Source organism: Salvelinus namaycush, chromosome 1, assembly GCF_016432855.1.
Source record: "Salvelinus namaycush isolate Seneca chromosome 1, SaNama_1.0, whole genome shotgun sequence".
Lineage (NCBI taxonomy): Eukaryota > Metazoa > Chordata > Actinopteri > Salmoniformes > Salmonidae > Salvelinus > Salvelinus namaycush.
In genome coordinates, this window is record NC_052307.1 from 54,478,976 (window position 1) to 54,494,142 (window position 15,167).

At 45.5% G+C, this 15,167-nt stretch overlaps 1 protein-coding gene across 1 annotated transcript; it reads left to right on the forward strand.

The window, feature by feature from the left end:
• The first annotated feature begins 1,145 nt into the window (after positions 1 to 1,145).
• LOC120055858 (low choriolytic enzyme-like) lies at positions 1,146 to 9,365 on the forward strand. Its single transcript, XM_039003883.1, has 10 exons — positions 1,146 to 1,156; positions 1,262 to 1,352; positions 7,208 to 7,214; positions 7,322 to 7,396; positions 7,492 to 7,638; positions 7,736 to 7,853; positions 8,101 to 8,279; positions 8,573 to 8,654; positions 8,835 to 8,959; positions 9,222 to 9,365. Coding segments are annotated over exons 2-10 (813 nt in total). The 5' UTR covers positions 1,146 to 1,156; positions 1,262 to 1,274; the 3' UTR covers positions 9,224 to 9,365.
• The last annotated feature ends 5,802 nt before the right edge of the window (positions 9,366 to 15,167 follow it).

Here is a 15,167-nt window from a genome sequence, read left to right on the forward strand (position 1 = left end):
TCTCGCTACTTAGGTCTATTTCTTAAAAACCTCTGATAATAGTGTCGGTTGACCTTGCTGGAAACCTTCACAATCTTATCCAGTCTGTTCTTGTTGCACACATTCAAATGACTAAACCAGGCCACCATAGAGAAAGACTGAGTATATAAACACAACAGTAAGGAGATATAGCTACTTTAAGCCCCCATCCATACTTTATAAGCCCTATTATAAACTGCACAACATTTGCCTCTTTCATGACGCTATGTGCACAAGAGTAATGTAATATTTAGGAGAAATTACCCAGAATTTGTAAGACCTGCCCATCTATGAAACACTCTTGAAATAAAGACGAATGAGAGAACCCACTGACACGTGATGGAGTGTGTGGGCTGCCAACAAAGATTTCCTAGCAGCAGGTACTACATCAGAAGATTTCACAATGTGTTATTGTGGTCCCTTGTGGCTCAGTTGGTTTTACTGGCATTTTCAATGCCAGGGTTGTGGGTTCGATTCCCATGGGGGACCTGTGTGAACAAAAATTTATGCACTCATTACTGTAACTTGCTTTGGATAAGAGCATCTGCTAAATTACTCAAATGTAAACATTTGATTTGAGGGGCCTTTGGAAGATTGTCAACATGTATATATCTATTTTTTATTCTGTTCAATGAGAAAATCACAAAAAAGTAATCAATAAATGTTAACACGTGTAACACACCTGTCACACCTCAATACACAGCTACTATTTCTGAATATGAAAAAATGCAATGAATGAAAGCAGAAAAAAAATCTAACTTTAATTAAGAGGCTTCATGAATTGAATTACTTATATGCATCCTGAAAAGGAAGAATGACACACAGAGGAGGGCTTACCTGTTTGGAAATCCTCAAGGTCAAACATATTTAGCCATGATATGATGTCATGGTACAAAATGTTTACATTCACAACTCACACATGTCATGTTTCACACACATTTCAAGGATTTCCTACAGAATTCCCACCTGACTTTCAGCATCCTCGACTCAAGATAAAATGTCCTTACCTGTCAGCATATTTTTGTGCCCATATACCCTTATTTGGGGGTCCGTTATCTACGTGTATATGCCTGAGGAAAGAGTATAAAAAACTACCCTAACTACTGCCGTTTCACCCATACCTTCTCGGGGCTCTGAGGTAAGCACTGTGCTCAGTATTCGTACTGTATGTGTGTGAGCTGCAATGACTAACACTATGTCTGGTTTTAATGATTTTCCCTATGTGGTTGTATTTATCCTACAGTTCTTTTGCTACTATGTTTGTGTTGAAGTTCACTGTGGGTCTCCTGACCCTGATGCTGGTGTCCTCTGCCTGGGTTGAGGAACTGACTGAAGTGAGTGACACAGGATATGGAGCTACCATGCCATAAGATCGCTGCTTTGCTAAACTCAGTCAAACAGTCTGCATATTCAAAGTAACAGTGGGACCTTAAAAATCCTTCACACAATAAATACAGTGAGCTCCAAAAGTATTGGAACAGTGACACATTTGTTGTTGTTTTGGCTATGTACTCCAGCATTTTGGATTTGAAATGATAAAATGACTATGAGATTAGCGTGCAGACTGTTAGCTAAAATTTTAGGGTATTTTCATCCATATTGGGGGAACCGTTTAGAAATTGCAGCACTTTTTGTACATAGTCACCCCATTTTAGGGGAACAAACATGTATTATGTGTATCGGCAGTCTACGTCGTCCTCCTCCTCAGACGAGGAGAGGCGAGAAGGATCAGAGGACCAATGTGCAGCGTGGTAATTAGACATAATGAATTTAATCAAACAAAAACAAAACACTATACAAACTGACAAAACACACTAACCGTCACAGTCCCGTGTAGCACCAACACTGACACAGGAACATTCACCCACAAACAAACAGTGAGAACAGCCTACCTTAATATGGTTCTCAATCAGAGGAAACGTCAAACACCTGCCTCTAATTGAGAACCATATCAGGCAACACATTTAACCCAACATAGAAACAGACAAACTAGACACACAACATAGAATTCCCACCCAGCTCACATCCTGACCAACACTAAACAAGCAAAACACATACGAACTCTGGTCAGGACGTTACAGTACCCCCCCCCTGAGGTGCGGACTCCGAACGCACCCCTAAAACTCAAGGGGAGGGTCTGGGTGGGCATCTGTCCGCGGTGGCGGCTCCGGCGGTGGACGAGGACACCACTCCACCACTGTCTTTGTCCCCCTCCTTAGCGTCCTTTGAGTGGCGACCCTCGCCCACGACCTTGGCCTAAGAATCCTCCCCAAGGCCCCCACATGATTTAGGAGGTAGCTCAGGACAGAGAGGTAGCTCAGGACAGAGAGGTAGCTCAGGACAGAGAGGCAGCTCAGGACGAATGGCAGCTCCGGACTGAGTGGCAGCTCATGACTGGAGGGCAGCTCATGACTGGAGGGCATGACTGGAGGGCAGCTCATGACTGGAGGGCAGCTCATGACTGGAGGGCAGCTCATGACTGGAGGGCAGCTCCTGACTGGCTGGCGGCTCCTGACTGGCTGGCGGCTCCTGACTGGCTGGCGGCTCTGGCAGCTCCTGACTGGCTGGCGGCTCTGGCAGCTCCTGACTGGCTGGCGGCTCTGGCAGCTCCTGACTGGCTGGCGGCTCTCGCAGCTCCTGACTGGCTGGCGGCTCTGGCAGCTCCTGACTGGCTGGCGGCTCTGGCAGCTCCTGACTGGCTGGCGGCTCTGGCAGCTCCTGACTGACGGACGGCTCTAGCGGCTCCTGACTGACGGACGGCTCTAGCGGCTCCTGACTGGCGGACGGCTCTAATGGCTCGGGACAGACGGGCGGCTCTGAAGGCTCGTGGCAGACGGATGGCTCAGATGGCGCTGGGCAGACGGCTGGCTCAGACGGCGCTGGGCAGACGGATGGCTCAGACGGCGCTGGGCAGACGGATGGCTCAGACGGCGCTGGGCAGACGGATGGCTCAGACGGCGCTGGGCAGACGGATGGCTCAGATGGCGCTGGACAGACGAGCAGTGCAGGCGGCGTTGGGCAGACGAGCAGTGCAGGCAGTTCAGACGGCGCTGGGCAGGCAGGCAGCTCAGACGGCGCTGGACAGACGAGCAGTGCAGGCGGCGTTGGGCAGACGAGCAGTGCAGGCGGCGTTGGGCAGACGGCCGACTCTGACCTGCTGAGGCGCACAGTAGGCCTGGTGCGTGGTGCCGGAACTGGTGGTACCGGACTGGAGACACGCACCTCAAGGCTAGTGCGGGGAGCAGGAACAGGGCACACTGGACTCTCAAAGCGCACTATAGGCCTGGTGCGTGGTACCGGCACTGGTGGTACCGGGCTGAGGGCACGCACCTCAGGGCGAGTGCGGGGAGAAGGAACAGTGCGTACAGGGCTCTGGAGACGCACAGGAGGCTTGATGCGTGGTGCCGGAACTGGAGGCACTGGGCTGGAGACACGCACCACAGGGAGAGTGCGTGGAGGAGGAACAGGGCTCTGGAGACGCACTGGAAGCCTGGTGCGTGGTGTAGGCACTGGTGGTACTGGGCTGGGGCGGGAAGGTGGCGCCGGATATACCGGACCGTGCAGGCGTACTGGCTCCCTTGAGCACTGAGCCTGCCCAACCTTACCTGGTTGCATGCTCCCCGTAGCCCGTCCAGTGCGGGGAGGTGGAATAACCCGCACTGGGCTGTGTTGGCGAACCGGGGACACCATGCGTAAGGCTGGTGCCATGTACACCGGCCCGAGGAGACGTACTGGAGGCCAGATATGTAGAGCCGGCTTCATGGCACTTGGCTCAATGCTCACTCTAGCCCGCCCAGTGCGGGGAGGTGGAATAACCCGCACTGGGCTGTGTTGGCGAACCGGGGACACCATGCGTAAGGCTGGTGCCATGTACCCCCGGCCCGAGGAGACGTACTGGAGGCCAGATATGTAGAGCCGGCTTCATGGCACTTGGCTCAATGCTCACTCTAGCCCGCCCAGTGCGGGGAGGTGGAATAACCCGCACCGGGCTATGCACCCGTACAGGAGACACCGTGCGCTCTTCCGCATAACACGGTGTTTGCCCGTACTCCCGCTCTCCACGGTAAGCATGGGAAGTGGGCGCAGGTTTCCTACCTGCCCTCGCCACACTACCCTTTAGCCCCCCCCAAGACATTTTTGGGGTTTCTTCACGGGCTTCCAGCCACGCTTCCGTGCTGCCTCCTCATACCACCGCTCCTGGGCTTTAGCTGCCTCCATCTCTTCCCGAGAGCGGCGATATTCTCCAATGTCAGCCCAGTGTCCTTTACCCTCCAGAATTTCCTTCCATGTCCAGGATTCCTGTGTAGTGGGCCGCTGCTGCTCGTACTCACGCTGCTTGGTCCGAGTTTGGTGGGTGATTCTGTAACGGCAGTCTACGTCGTCCTCAGACGAGGAGAGGCGAGAAGGATCAGAGGACCAATGTGCAGCGTGGTAATTAGACATAATGAATTTAATCAAACAAAAACAAAACACTATACAAACTGACAAAACACACTAACCGTCACAGTCCCGTGTAGCACTGACACAGGAACATTCACCCACAAACAAACAGTGAGAACAGCCTACCTTAATATGGTTCTCAATCAGAGGAAACGTCAAACACCTGCTTCTAATTGAGAACCATATCAGGCAACACATTTAACCCAACATAGAAACAGACAAACTAGACACACAACATAGAATTCCCACCCAGCTCACGTCCTGACCAACACTAAATAAGCAAAACACATACGAACTCTGGTCAGGACGTTACATTATGTGTATTAAAGTAGTAAAATGTTAAGTATTTGGTTCCATATTCCTAGCACACAATGACCACATCAAGCTTGTGACTCTACACATTTGTTGGATGCATTTGCTGTTTGTTTTGGTTGTGTTTCAGATTATTTTGTGCCCAATAGAAATTAATGGTAAATAATGTATTGTGTCATTTTGGAGTGACTTTTATTGGAAATAAGAATATAATAGGTTTCTAAACACTTCTACATTAATGTAGATGGTACCATGATTACGGATAATCCTGCATGAATTGTCACGCCCTGACCATAGAGAGCCCTTGTTTCTCTATGGTGTAGTAGGTCAGGGCGTGACTAGGGGGTATTCTAGTTTAATATTTCTATGTTGTGTTCTAGTTTATATTTTCTATGTTGGTGTTTTGTATGATTCCCAATTAGAGGCAGCTGGTAATCGTTGTCTCTAATTGGGGATCATATTTAAGTAGCTATTTTTCCCACCTGTGTTTGTGGGATATTGTTTTGTGTTTGTGCATGTGCACCACGTAGTCACGGTTAGTTGTTCGTTTATTGATATATTTTGCTTTGTTTCAGTTTCTCTTTGTATTAAAAATGTGGAACTCGACATCTGCTGCGCCTTGGTCCCGTTCTTACGACAGCCGTGACATGAATCGTGAATAAGACAGTTAGGAAAGGCAGTTAGGAAAGCTAGCTTTTTCAAGCAGAAATTTGCTTCCTGCAACACAAACTCAAAAAAGTTCTGGGACACTGTAAAGTCCATGGAGAATAAGAGCACCTCCTCCCAGCTGCCCACTGCACTGAGGATAGGAAACTCTGTCACCACCGATAAATCCACTATAATTGAGAATTTCAATAAGCATTTTTCTACGGCTGGCCATGCTTTCCACCTGGCTACCCCTACCCCGGTCAACAGCCCTGCACCCACCACAGCAACTCGCCCAAGCCTCCCCCATTTCTCCTTCTCCCGTTTCCAGTTAGCTGATGTTCTGAAAGAGCTGCAAAATCTGGACCCCTACAAATCAGCCAGGCTAGACAATCTGGACCCTTTCTTTCTAAAATGATCTGCCGAAATTGTTGCAACCCCTATTACTAGCCTGTTCAACCTCTCTTTCGTGTCGTCTGAGATTCCCAAAGATTGGAAAGCAGCTGCGGTCATCCCCCTCTTCAAAGGGGGGGGACACTCTTGACCCAAACTCTTAAATATACAAATACAAGTAAAACTAAATGCATGCTCTTCAACCGATCGCTGCCCGCACCTGCCCGCCCGTCCAGTATCACTACTCTGGACGGTTCTGACTTAGAGTATGTGGACAACTACAAATACCTAGGTGTCTGGTTAGACTGTAAACTCTCCTTCCAGACTCACATCAAACATCTTCAACCCACTGGCTCCAGGTCATCTACAAGACCCTTCTAGGTAAAGCCCCGCCTTATCTCAGCTCGCTGGTCACCAAAGCAGCACCCACCCGTAGCACGCGCTTCAGCAGGTATATCTCACTGGTCACCCCCAAAGCCAATTCCTCCTTTGGCCGCCTCTCCTTCCAGTTCTCTGCTGCCAATGACTGGAACGAACTACAAAAATCACTGAAGCTGGAGACACTTATCTCCCTCACTAGCTTTAAGCACCAGCTGTCAGAGCAGCTCACAGATCACTGCACCTGTACATAGCCCATCTGTAAATAGCCCAAACAACTACCTCATCCCCTACTGTATTTATTTATTTATCTTGCTCCTTTGCACCCCAGTATTTCTACTTTGCACATTCATCTACTGCACATCTACCATTCCAGTGTTTAATTGCTATTTTGTATTTACATCGCCACCATGGCCTATTTATTGCCGTACCTCCCTTATCTCACCTCATTTGCACACATTGTATATAGACTTGTTTTTCTACTGTATTATTGACTGTATGTTTGTTTACTCCATGTGTAACTGTGTTGTTGTATGTGTCGAACTGCTTTGCTTTATCTTGGCCAGGTCGCAGTTGTAAATGAGATCTTGTTCTCAACTTGCCTACCTGGTTAAATAAAGGTGAAATTAAAATGAAATTAAAATGAAATTAAAATAAAAATAAAATAATGATGAGTGAGAAAGTTACAGACGCATGAATATCATACCCCCCAGAAAATGCTAGCCTTCTGTTATTGTGATGGTGAGTAGTTAGCATGCCTTGAGGGTACAACATTTGTGATATGGATGAAAATACCCTCAAATTAAAGCTGTCAGTCTGCACTTTAACCTCATAGTCGTATAATTTCAAATCCAAAATGCTGGAGTACAAAGTCAAAACAACAACAAATGTGTCACAGTTCCAATGCTTTTGGAGCTCGATGTATATTCCTGTATTTTGTTCTTCATGAATTCATATTCTCTATATTCATATTATATGTATTCTCCGTTGTCGTTGTCGTTTTTCACATTGTCATCCAAAGTTTGAAGGTGAGAAAAAAACAGTTTTGGCACTATCTCACATTACCAAGCATATAAATAATAAAAACAATGTCATGATTTAGCAGACTTCATGGATCCAATGTTCTTTCTTACAGAGAATGTTGTGGAAGAAGACACCTCTGCTGAGCTCTCTGTTGGTGAGCTGCTGACCAGAGCCAACAGGGACCTCAGTAAGTTGGTTTAATGCTCAAGGAATAAAGAGGATGCAGATGAATTATTTTGGACTAACCTCCAGAGTAACCTGTCTCCATGTTCTTTTCTCAAGCCCCCGAGGCCGATGAGCCTACTCTGATGGGTGACATTGCCATGCCCTCGGAGAAGAACGCTGACCCCTGCACCGCCACCGGGTGTCTGTGGCAAAAGTACAGTGACGGAAACATCTGGGTGCCCTACGTCATTGCCAACCACTTCTGTAAGTGTTCACTTTCGTGTACATTTCATTTCATATGTGGAGATATTGTACAAGCGATGGAACAATTTCACTATCTGTTGTTGTTCATCTACAACAGCATCTCGTGAGATAGCCATCATCCAGCGTGGTCTTGACTCCTTCGCCGAAACCACCTGCATCCGCTTCTTCCAGCGCCAGAACGAGAGGGACTACCTCAGCATTGAGTCTCGCAGCGGGTGAGCCTGAATTTAAATAACATTATTAAACAAATGAAACATCACATCAATACGTATGTAACTGAATTTCCCTTTGAAGATTATAATCCATACAATAATACATTTTGATCCCCAGCACCATGTATCTCTTATGAACCCATTACCTCGAGATTTCCTAAAACCCTTACAATGAACTAGATGATTAGGGTAGGCCTTATTTCTGGCATTGGCTTGGTGCACCTTGACCCTCCTCTGCTCTTCTTCCCAGATGCTACTCCTATGTTGGCCGTCAGGGTAATGCCCAGACTGTGTCTCTGGCCCGTCAGGGCTGCCTGTACCACAGCACCGTCCAGCATGAGCTCCTCCACGCCCTGGGCTTTAACCACGAGCAGACCCGCAGCGACCGTGACAACCACATCCGTGTCTACTGGGAGAACATAATTGATGGTCGATACCATTCATTTATCCTGTTTCCCTTTAACTTACTTTCACTTTACATGATAAGAAACTGCCTCTATCTCTAACTGCTAATTCTAACAAAAGACAATATTTTTGGGGGCTGCATAATACTGTACTTGTCAGCATGCCTGCTTTTTGTTTTTCAAGCTGTAGTGTGATCTATAGTTCTATAGTTGTTCATTTCTGTTTAATATTGTAACTGATTGATCCTGCTCATAAAGTAGGGTGAAACACAGCCTATCAGCTCTATGAACATTTTGTCTTTAATCTGTTCATCCCAGACATGAAGTACAACTTCGACAAGATCGCCACCCTGAACCAAGGAACTCCCTATGACTACAACTCTGTCATGCAGTACCACAGGTCAGCTATGTGATGTCTTTCTAACAATTACAAATATTTCTGGAATGGACCCCAATTATACGTAACGTTCCATCCCTTCCGCAGTGTCCTTTCATTCAGGCCAAGATATACTGTAGCTTCAGCAGTGACATTGTTGAGTAGGCCTACATTGTGTTGCATTGTGATTTGGTGTGGTTACAGGTACGCCTTCTCCAAGAACAACCGCCCCACCATGGAGCCCATCCCCAACAACAACGTGTCGTTCGGCGAGGCCACTCAGATGAGCAAGAACGACATCGACAGGCTGAACAGGCTGTATGGCTGCTGTGAGTGCTGCAAGACTGAACAATTTACAGTACTTGGGTTTGGATGATTAAAATATAGGCCAAGGCTGCTTGACCGGATCAAATCTCCTCGTTCCGACCTCAGGGTTTGCCTCTTCCCCAGAGCTAATATAGCTCTAATATATCTAGAGCTTAATAACTGTGAGAATTGTGACATTGAGGGTGGGAGTATATATCACACTGGACATAGCTTGATGTGTATGACTAAATAATCACTATCGTTTCCTCCTTTCCCCCCCAATAGAAACCTGTGGTCCCACTACCGATGAACTCAAGATCATTCCGCTCAAGGAGTAGAGTGACCTCTAGTGGTAGAACTATTCGAATTCAATTAGCCTCCTAACATCAAGGCTGTGCAACCTCTAATAATCACAATAAAAATATGATCAACTGAAATCAAAAGCTTCATCTGTGTTGATCCTTCCATTTCGATACAAGTTCTCCAAATACGTGTCCATACATGCTTTACTCAACATAAGTATTATGATGCGTTGAACAAGTATTACAGCTATGGAACATCTTCACAGCAACCCTGGACAGAAAAATTTGTGGGCTGTGTTGAATAAGAAATACAGTCGTGGAAGTCTTTTGTGTTTACTTCTACGTTAGAAAAGTATAATAACCAGTTTGAGGAAAATATAAAAAGTGACTTCTCACTCACAACATTTAACTCATCTCAACAGAGAATACGTCAATGTAAAATTTGAATGCACAATATTATCTATAAAAGTGTGCAATATCCATAGTTTATCTAAGTTTTCCCTAATTCCCTTATAGTACATAGTAGGAATTTAGACAGTGAAGCTATTATGTTTAATTTGGCTCTATACTCCAGCATTTTGGATTTGAGATTAATGTTAAATATGAGGCGACAGTACCGAATGTCACCTTTTATTTTAGGGTATTTTCATTCATATCTGTTTTACTGTTTAGAAATGAAAGCACTTTACGTATCTAGTCCCCCCGTATTCAATTTAGTCAAAAGTTGAGTATTTGGGCCCATATTCCTAGCATGCAATGACTACATCAAGCTTGTGACTCTACAAACTTGTTGTATGTGTTTCTTAAATTGTGTTTCTTAAATTCTGTCTGGTTAATCCCTCTTACTTCGGACGTGTGAGACGTGTACGGGGGGACTAGGGGACTAGATACGTAAAGTGCTTTCATTCACTGCCAGTCCTGTCTAGTCCAGCGACGGTGGGTTTGTGCCCATAGGCGACGTTGTTGCCGGTGATGTTCAGCCTCCCTCAGTCCAGCCTCTCTCAGCCTATTGCTGACAGTCTGAGCACTGATGGAGGGATTGTGCGTTCCTGGTGTAACTCGGGCAGTTGTTGTTGCCATCCTGTACCTGTCCCGCAGGTGTGATGTTCAGATGTACCGATCCTGTGCAGGTGTTACACGTGGTCTGCCACTGTGAGGATGATCAGCTGTCCGTCCTGTCTCCCAGTAGCGCTCTCTTAGGCGTCTCACAGTACGGACATTGCAATTTATTGCCCTGGCCACATCTGCAGTTCTCATGCTTCCTTGCAGCATGCCTAAGGCACATTCACGCAGATGAGCAGGGACCCTGGGCATCTTTCTTTTGGTGTTTTTCAGAGTCAGTAGAAAGGCCTCTTTATTGTCCTAAATTTTCATAACTGTGACCTTAATTGCCTAGCGTCTGTAAGCTGTTAGTGTCTTAACGACCGTTCCACAGGTGCATGTTCATTCATGGTTTATGGTTCATTGAACAAGCATGGGAAACAGTGTTTAAACCCTTTACAATGAAGATCTGTGAAGTTATTTGGATTTTTACAAATTATCATTGAAAGACAGGGTCCTGAAAAAGGGATTTTTTTTTCTTCTTCTGAGTTTAGGATGCCAATACCAGCCAGCCAGCACCATGGTGAGAGACATAAGCACTGTTGTTTTAGTTTGTTTTTATGTTGTGTTATCATCGTCCTATCCTCTGTTAGTTTTGCAAGCAAGTTCAGCCTAGTAGCTAGGTACTGTGTGTAGCCTAACCTAGGTACCATGTTAATGTTATTTATTTATTTTCTGAACCACACCAAAAAGAAGTTCCCTTGCGGGAAAAACAAAGTTATTCTATTCTATTCTATCTTATTTAACTCTGATGTCAATAGAATCTCCAGATACCTCATACCGTATTGCATCGACATTAAATTAAAATGGGTAAGTAACCATGGCTGATGCCATATTGTAGAGAATGGCATATTCACTCACTCACTCATCTTTGCTCGCTCCTTGGAGCGTGGCACCTCAACATATGGATCTCCACACCATCCTATTCTGTGCCAGGTCCCAGGCTGATGTGGTGCTGATTCCGAGGGGGTGTAGGTTGTCATCCAACTGGTAGGACCATCTCTGGCTCTTGGTCTTCCTCTTTGGTGTGGCCAGTTGGGGCATGGCTCCTTGAGGATAAGGGCAGGCTCCAAAGGTGGGTTAGATTGGCCAGGTGACCAAACAGTCGGAGACGGGAGAATCTAACCAGGGTGGAGACAGGTGGTTAGTTGGTCTTTTGGAGTATTATAGAGTTTGGGATGTGGTCGCGCCATATACCCAGTACTCTGCGAAGGCCCTTGCAGTCAAAGGCGTCCAGGTGACGTGTGAGGTCCAAAGTGAGAGTTCATGACTCTGATCCGTACATCAGGATGCAGATGACCATGCTATTGTAAATGCAGAGTTTTGTTTTCAGAGACAGGGTCCATTGTTTCCAGATGTTATCGAGGCTGGTCATGGTTGAGGCTGCCTGGCCAATTAGTACTGTAGGTAGATGTCGGTGTTGCTCCTTCAGTTAGTTGTTAGGGTGCTTCCAAGGTAGCAGCACTTAGGAACAACGCCACGATGGTGGGTATCCATAACAGGCTTGTTGGAGGGGGGTTCAAAGTCACTTAAAGATGCACTCTCAAACTTTTGTATAATTTTAGCCAGTAGTTTTGAAAGTGGTGCTCACGAGCCAAAAGTGGTCCCCATTTTTTTGTGGATTATGTCATCCATTTCATGGGATATTCTACAAATTTGTTGTGCTTAAGATCCCGGAGTACATCTTTAAGGACTGGATTTTTGTTTTGTCCAGGCTGATCATGTGCCTGAGTGGGTCTCCTCATCCATGATTTCAAGGGCAAAATGTAGTCTTCCCAGTGAGAACCCGGAGGGTTTTGTAAAGAGCCCAGGGGTTGCTTGCCTTAGAGGCAGCCTTGGCTTCATCAGCAAGGGTGTCATGCCACGTCTGTTTGTCCTGGTTGCACAAGGAGCTCAACCTTCTGTACTTCTGTACACTTCTGGCCTCACTTGTACTCAGAGTTTCCTGAGATGAAGTACTCCTTTGTTATTTTGTGACCAAATATCTTTGCAGCTGCTTCAGTGATTTCGTTCTTGAAGATCCCCTCTGGATTGGCTGGGATATTGTGGGCGGGAACAGAGAAGCGGTTGTGCAGCTTAAGCTGGAAGATCTGTTTTACAACAGGGAACTGTAGTTTAGCAACATCAAACCTGGGTTGATTGGAGGAGGATGTATTGCGTTTCAGGTGAAGATGGAGGGTCATGCATAGAAGCCTGTGTGATATGTGTTATCAAATTCCGCACTGCGGTAGACCCAGCAGTTTGAGGAGGTATGCCAGCGGGGGTTAGTGAATATGTGATCTGTATGTGATCTATTTATTTGATTTTGCGGCCATCATTACTAATCTGTAATGTATGTATTTATGAGAGTAGAAGGATTGTTCAGTCCTTAGACTGTGGCTGGTTAAAAATTCCAGGAGTCCGTTACCATTGTCTTTTCGGATGCAAGAGGCATGGTTGTCCTAGTGCGCTATCAAAGCCATTGCTGTCAGAGCCAGTAGTTCTATTGGTTAGGCTTTCCATCTGTGTAAAATAAGTCATTTTCATCTTCTGAGGCCACAGCTGTTGGATCATAACACACTATAACTGTGAGCTTGCCGTGTTATATAATAGTCAGGCTAGTAGGAATCGGTTGTGTATTGCTCTCCAGGATATGAGGGGCCGATTTGCAGCGGCTGAGTAAGCTAGGTTCACACCTTGACGATGTAATTCTCTGCCTGACCAGAGAGAGGTCATGCCGTTGGAGGTGCAGGTGCCAGAGCACCTCAGTTAGCAGAGCAATGGCAATGTTCATGCGCAACAGTTCTTTGGCTACTAGCTGAGCCATCTTTTTTCATAGATAGGACATTCCAGCTTGCAATGTTGAGTGTGGGTCCAATATTCTTATGGTCAAGGTGGTCCAGGGTCAAGTCATCAGGGTCAGTCTGAGTAGAATTTCATTTGTGGCAATGTCTTTTTCTGTGGTGGGTTGCTAGCCCAGCGCACAATCTCTCCATTAATTTATATATCGCCCTGTGAGGGCGGTGCAGGTGCTATTAGCCAGCAGTAGCTCGCCCTGGATGTGGTATTGAATACTAGGGTCATTGCTGGGGTCATTGCTGGAGCTGTTGCCCGGGGAATATAACAAGGAGGTTAGCACTCTGACTTAGTCTGATTTAGTAGAGACGGGCATAGCCTTGTATTTATGCCATTAACCTTGTATCCAGAAATAACTGAAAACATCTCTACAGTTTTGAGCAGCGGTTGGATTGAGGACATGGGGTTTTGAATCAGCAACAGAATGACACCATTATATAAATAAAGCACTAAACTCATTGTGAGAGCAATGAATGAATAGCGGAGACCAGGGTTGGTTATCACACGTTTTACTCTTCTGTGTATTTCTTAGCACCAGTATATCTTACAAGACTATTTTCAATATTAGGAGAAAGACCAAGGTCTTGGGTTGAAATGGGGACCCTTTTTATCCTCACATCTTATTCTGACATGGGGATAAAAGCCATCAAACACACTCTGTCCACCTGTGACAACCAGCCCCATTGCCTTTTGTAACAGGAAATGAAGCAATATAGTATACAGTCTTAGAAATTGCCTTTCTTTGATAGAATGATATTCCAAACAAAATTCAGCGTTTTATGCCTCAAATTTAGTGTCAAATAAAAACTAAGTCTATATTTAGGCTATATTTGTTTTTAATGAAGGCATACTGTACATACCGTTTTCAAGGAAAAAGCTAAGGCTATGGTTTCTGGTCTTAGAAAACAGTAGAGTATAGTTCAGTACAGTACAGAAAAGTACAGTACAGTACAGTACAGTAGACTATAGTTCAGTACAGTACAGCACACTAGAGTAGAGTACAGTATAATTGACTGTATTGTACTGTACTGTACTGAACTCTACTCTATTGTGCTGTGATGTGCTGCGCTCCACTGTGATTTACTGTGCAGTATTGGGATGTCCAAAACTGTGAAACATAGACATCTATGATTGGTAAAGATTTGTTCCGGTCCGGGCCAACCAAATGTGGTCTTGTTTGGGGGCAGAGCTCATTAACATATTACCCATTGTAGAATAATACCCAAACATGCAAAGGAACATTCTAAAATGTTCTACTTTGTGTACCTATGCAGGATACATCACCATGAAGAGAATGACATTCATAATTATGCATTTATGTATCGGGGACCCATGATGTCATTCTGTTACCAACATTCTATTACTGTGGAATTGCCCATAACCAACCCCCAAAATTGTTAGAATGGAGTTGTGACAACCAACCTCACATTCCATGTAACAACCCCCCAGAAATAGGTTTGAATTATAGTTCTCCATTTCCTCTTTTTAACAAACATAATTGCTGATGGATACTCCCAAAATGCACATATTACAAAGAAAGTTCCTATAAAAAACACATGAATTCCCCTCACCCTCAATGTTGTGTCATGCTGACATTAATTGACCAGTTGGATGAGTTCTTTCAAAGAATTCACACATTTCACCCTTAAAATTATTACACGGTGACATTTAGTTTGGGAGTAATTAGGACTATGACAACCAACCCCTGAGAAAACCAACCCCTGAGAAAACCAACCCCTGAGAAAACCAACCCAGGTCAAGCCTAACCCATTGAGTAAACAACAAAATAAAGGCCTAAGACAATATGAAAACTGTTTGTCACACTTTAACTGTCCACCATTGGCTTTAAGTTTTTCAAGTTCTGTCTGTATCAGATCAGCAGTGTAGTTCTGATCACAGGAGCGAAGGGCCTTTATCATAGTGTCTGTTTTGGCCTCAGCTTTCTGCATTTCCGCCATTCCATCAAAAGCTCCACCACTTGCTCCTCCAGGTC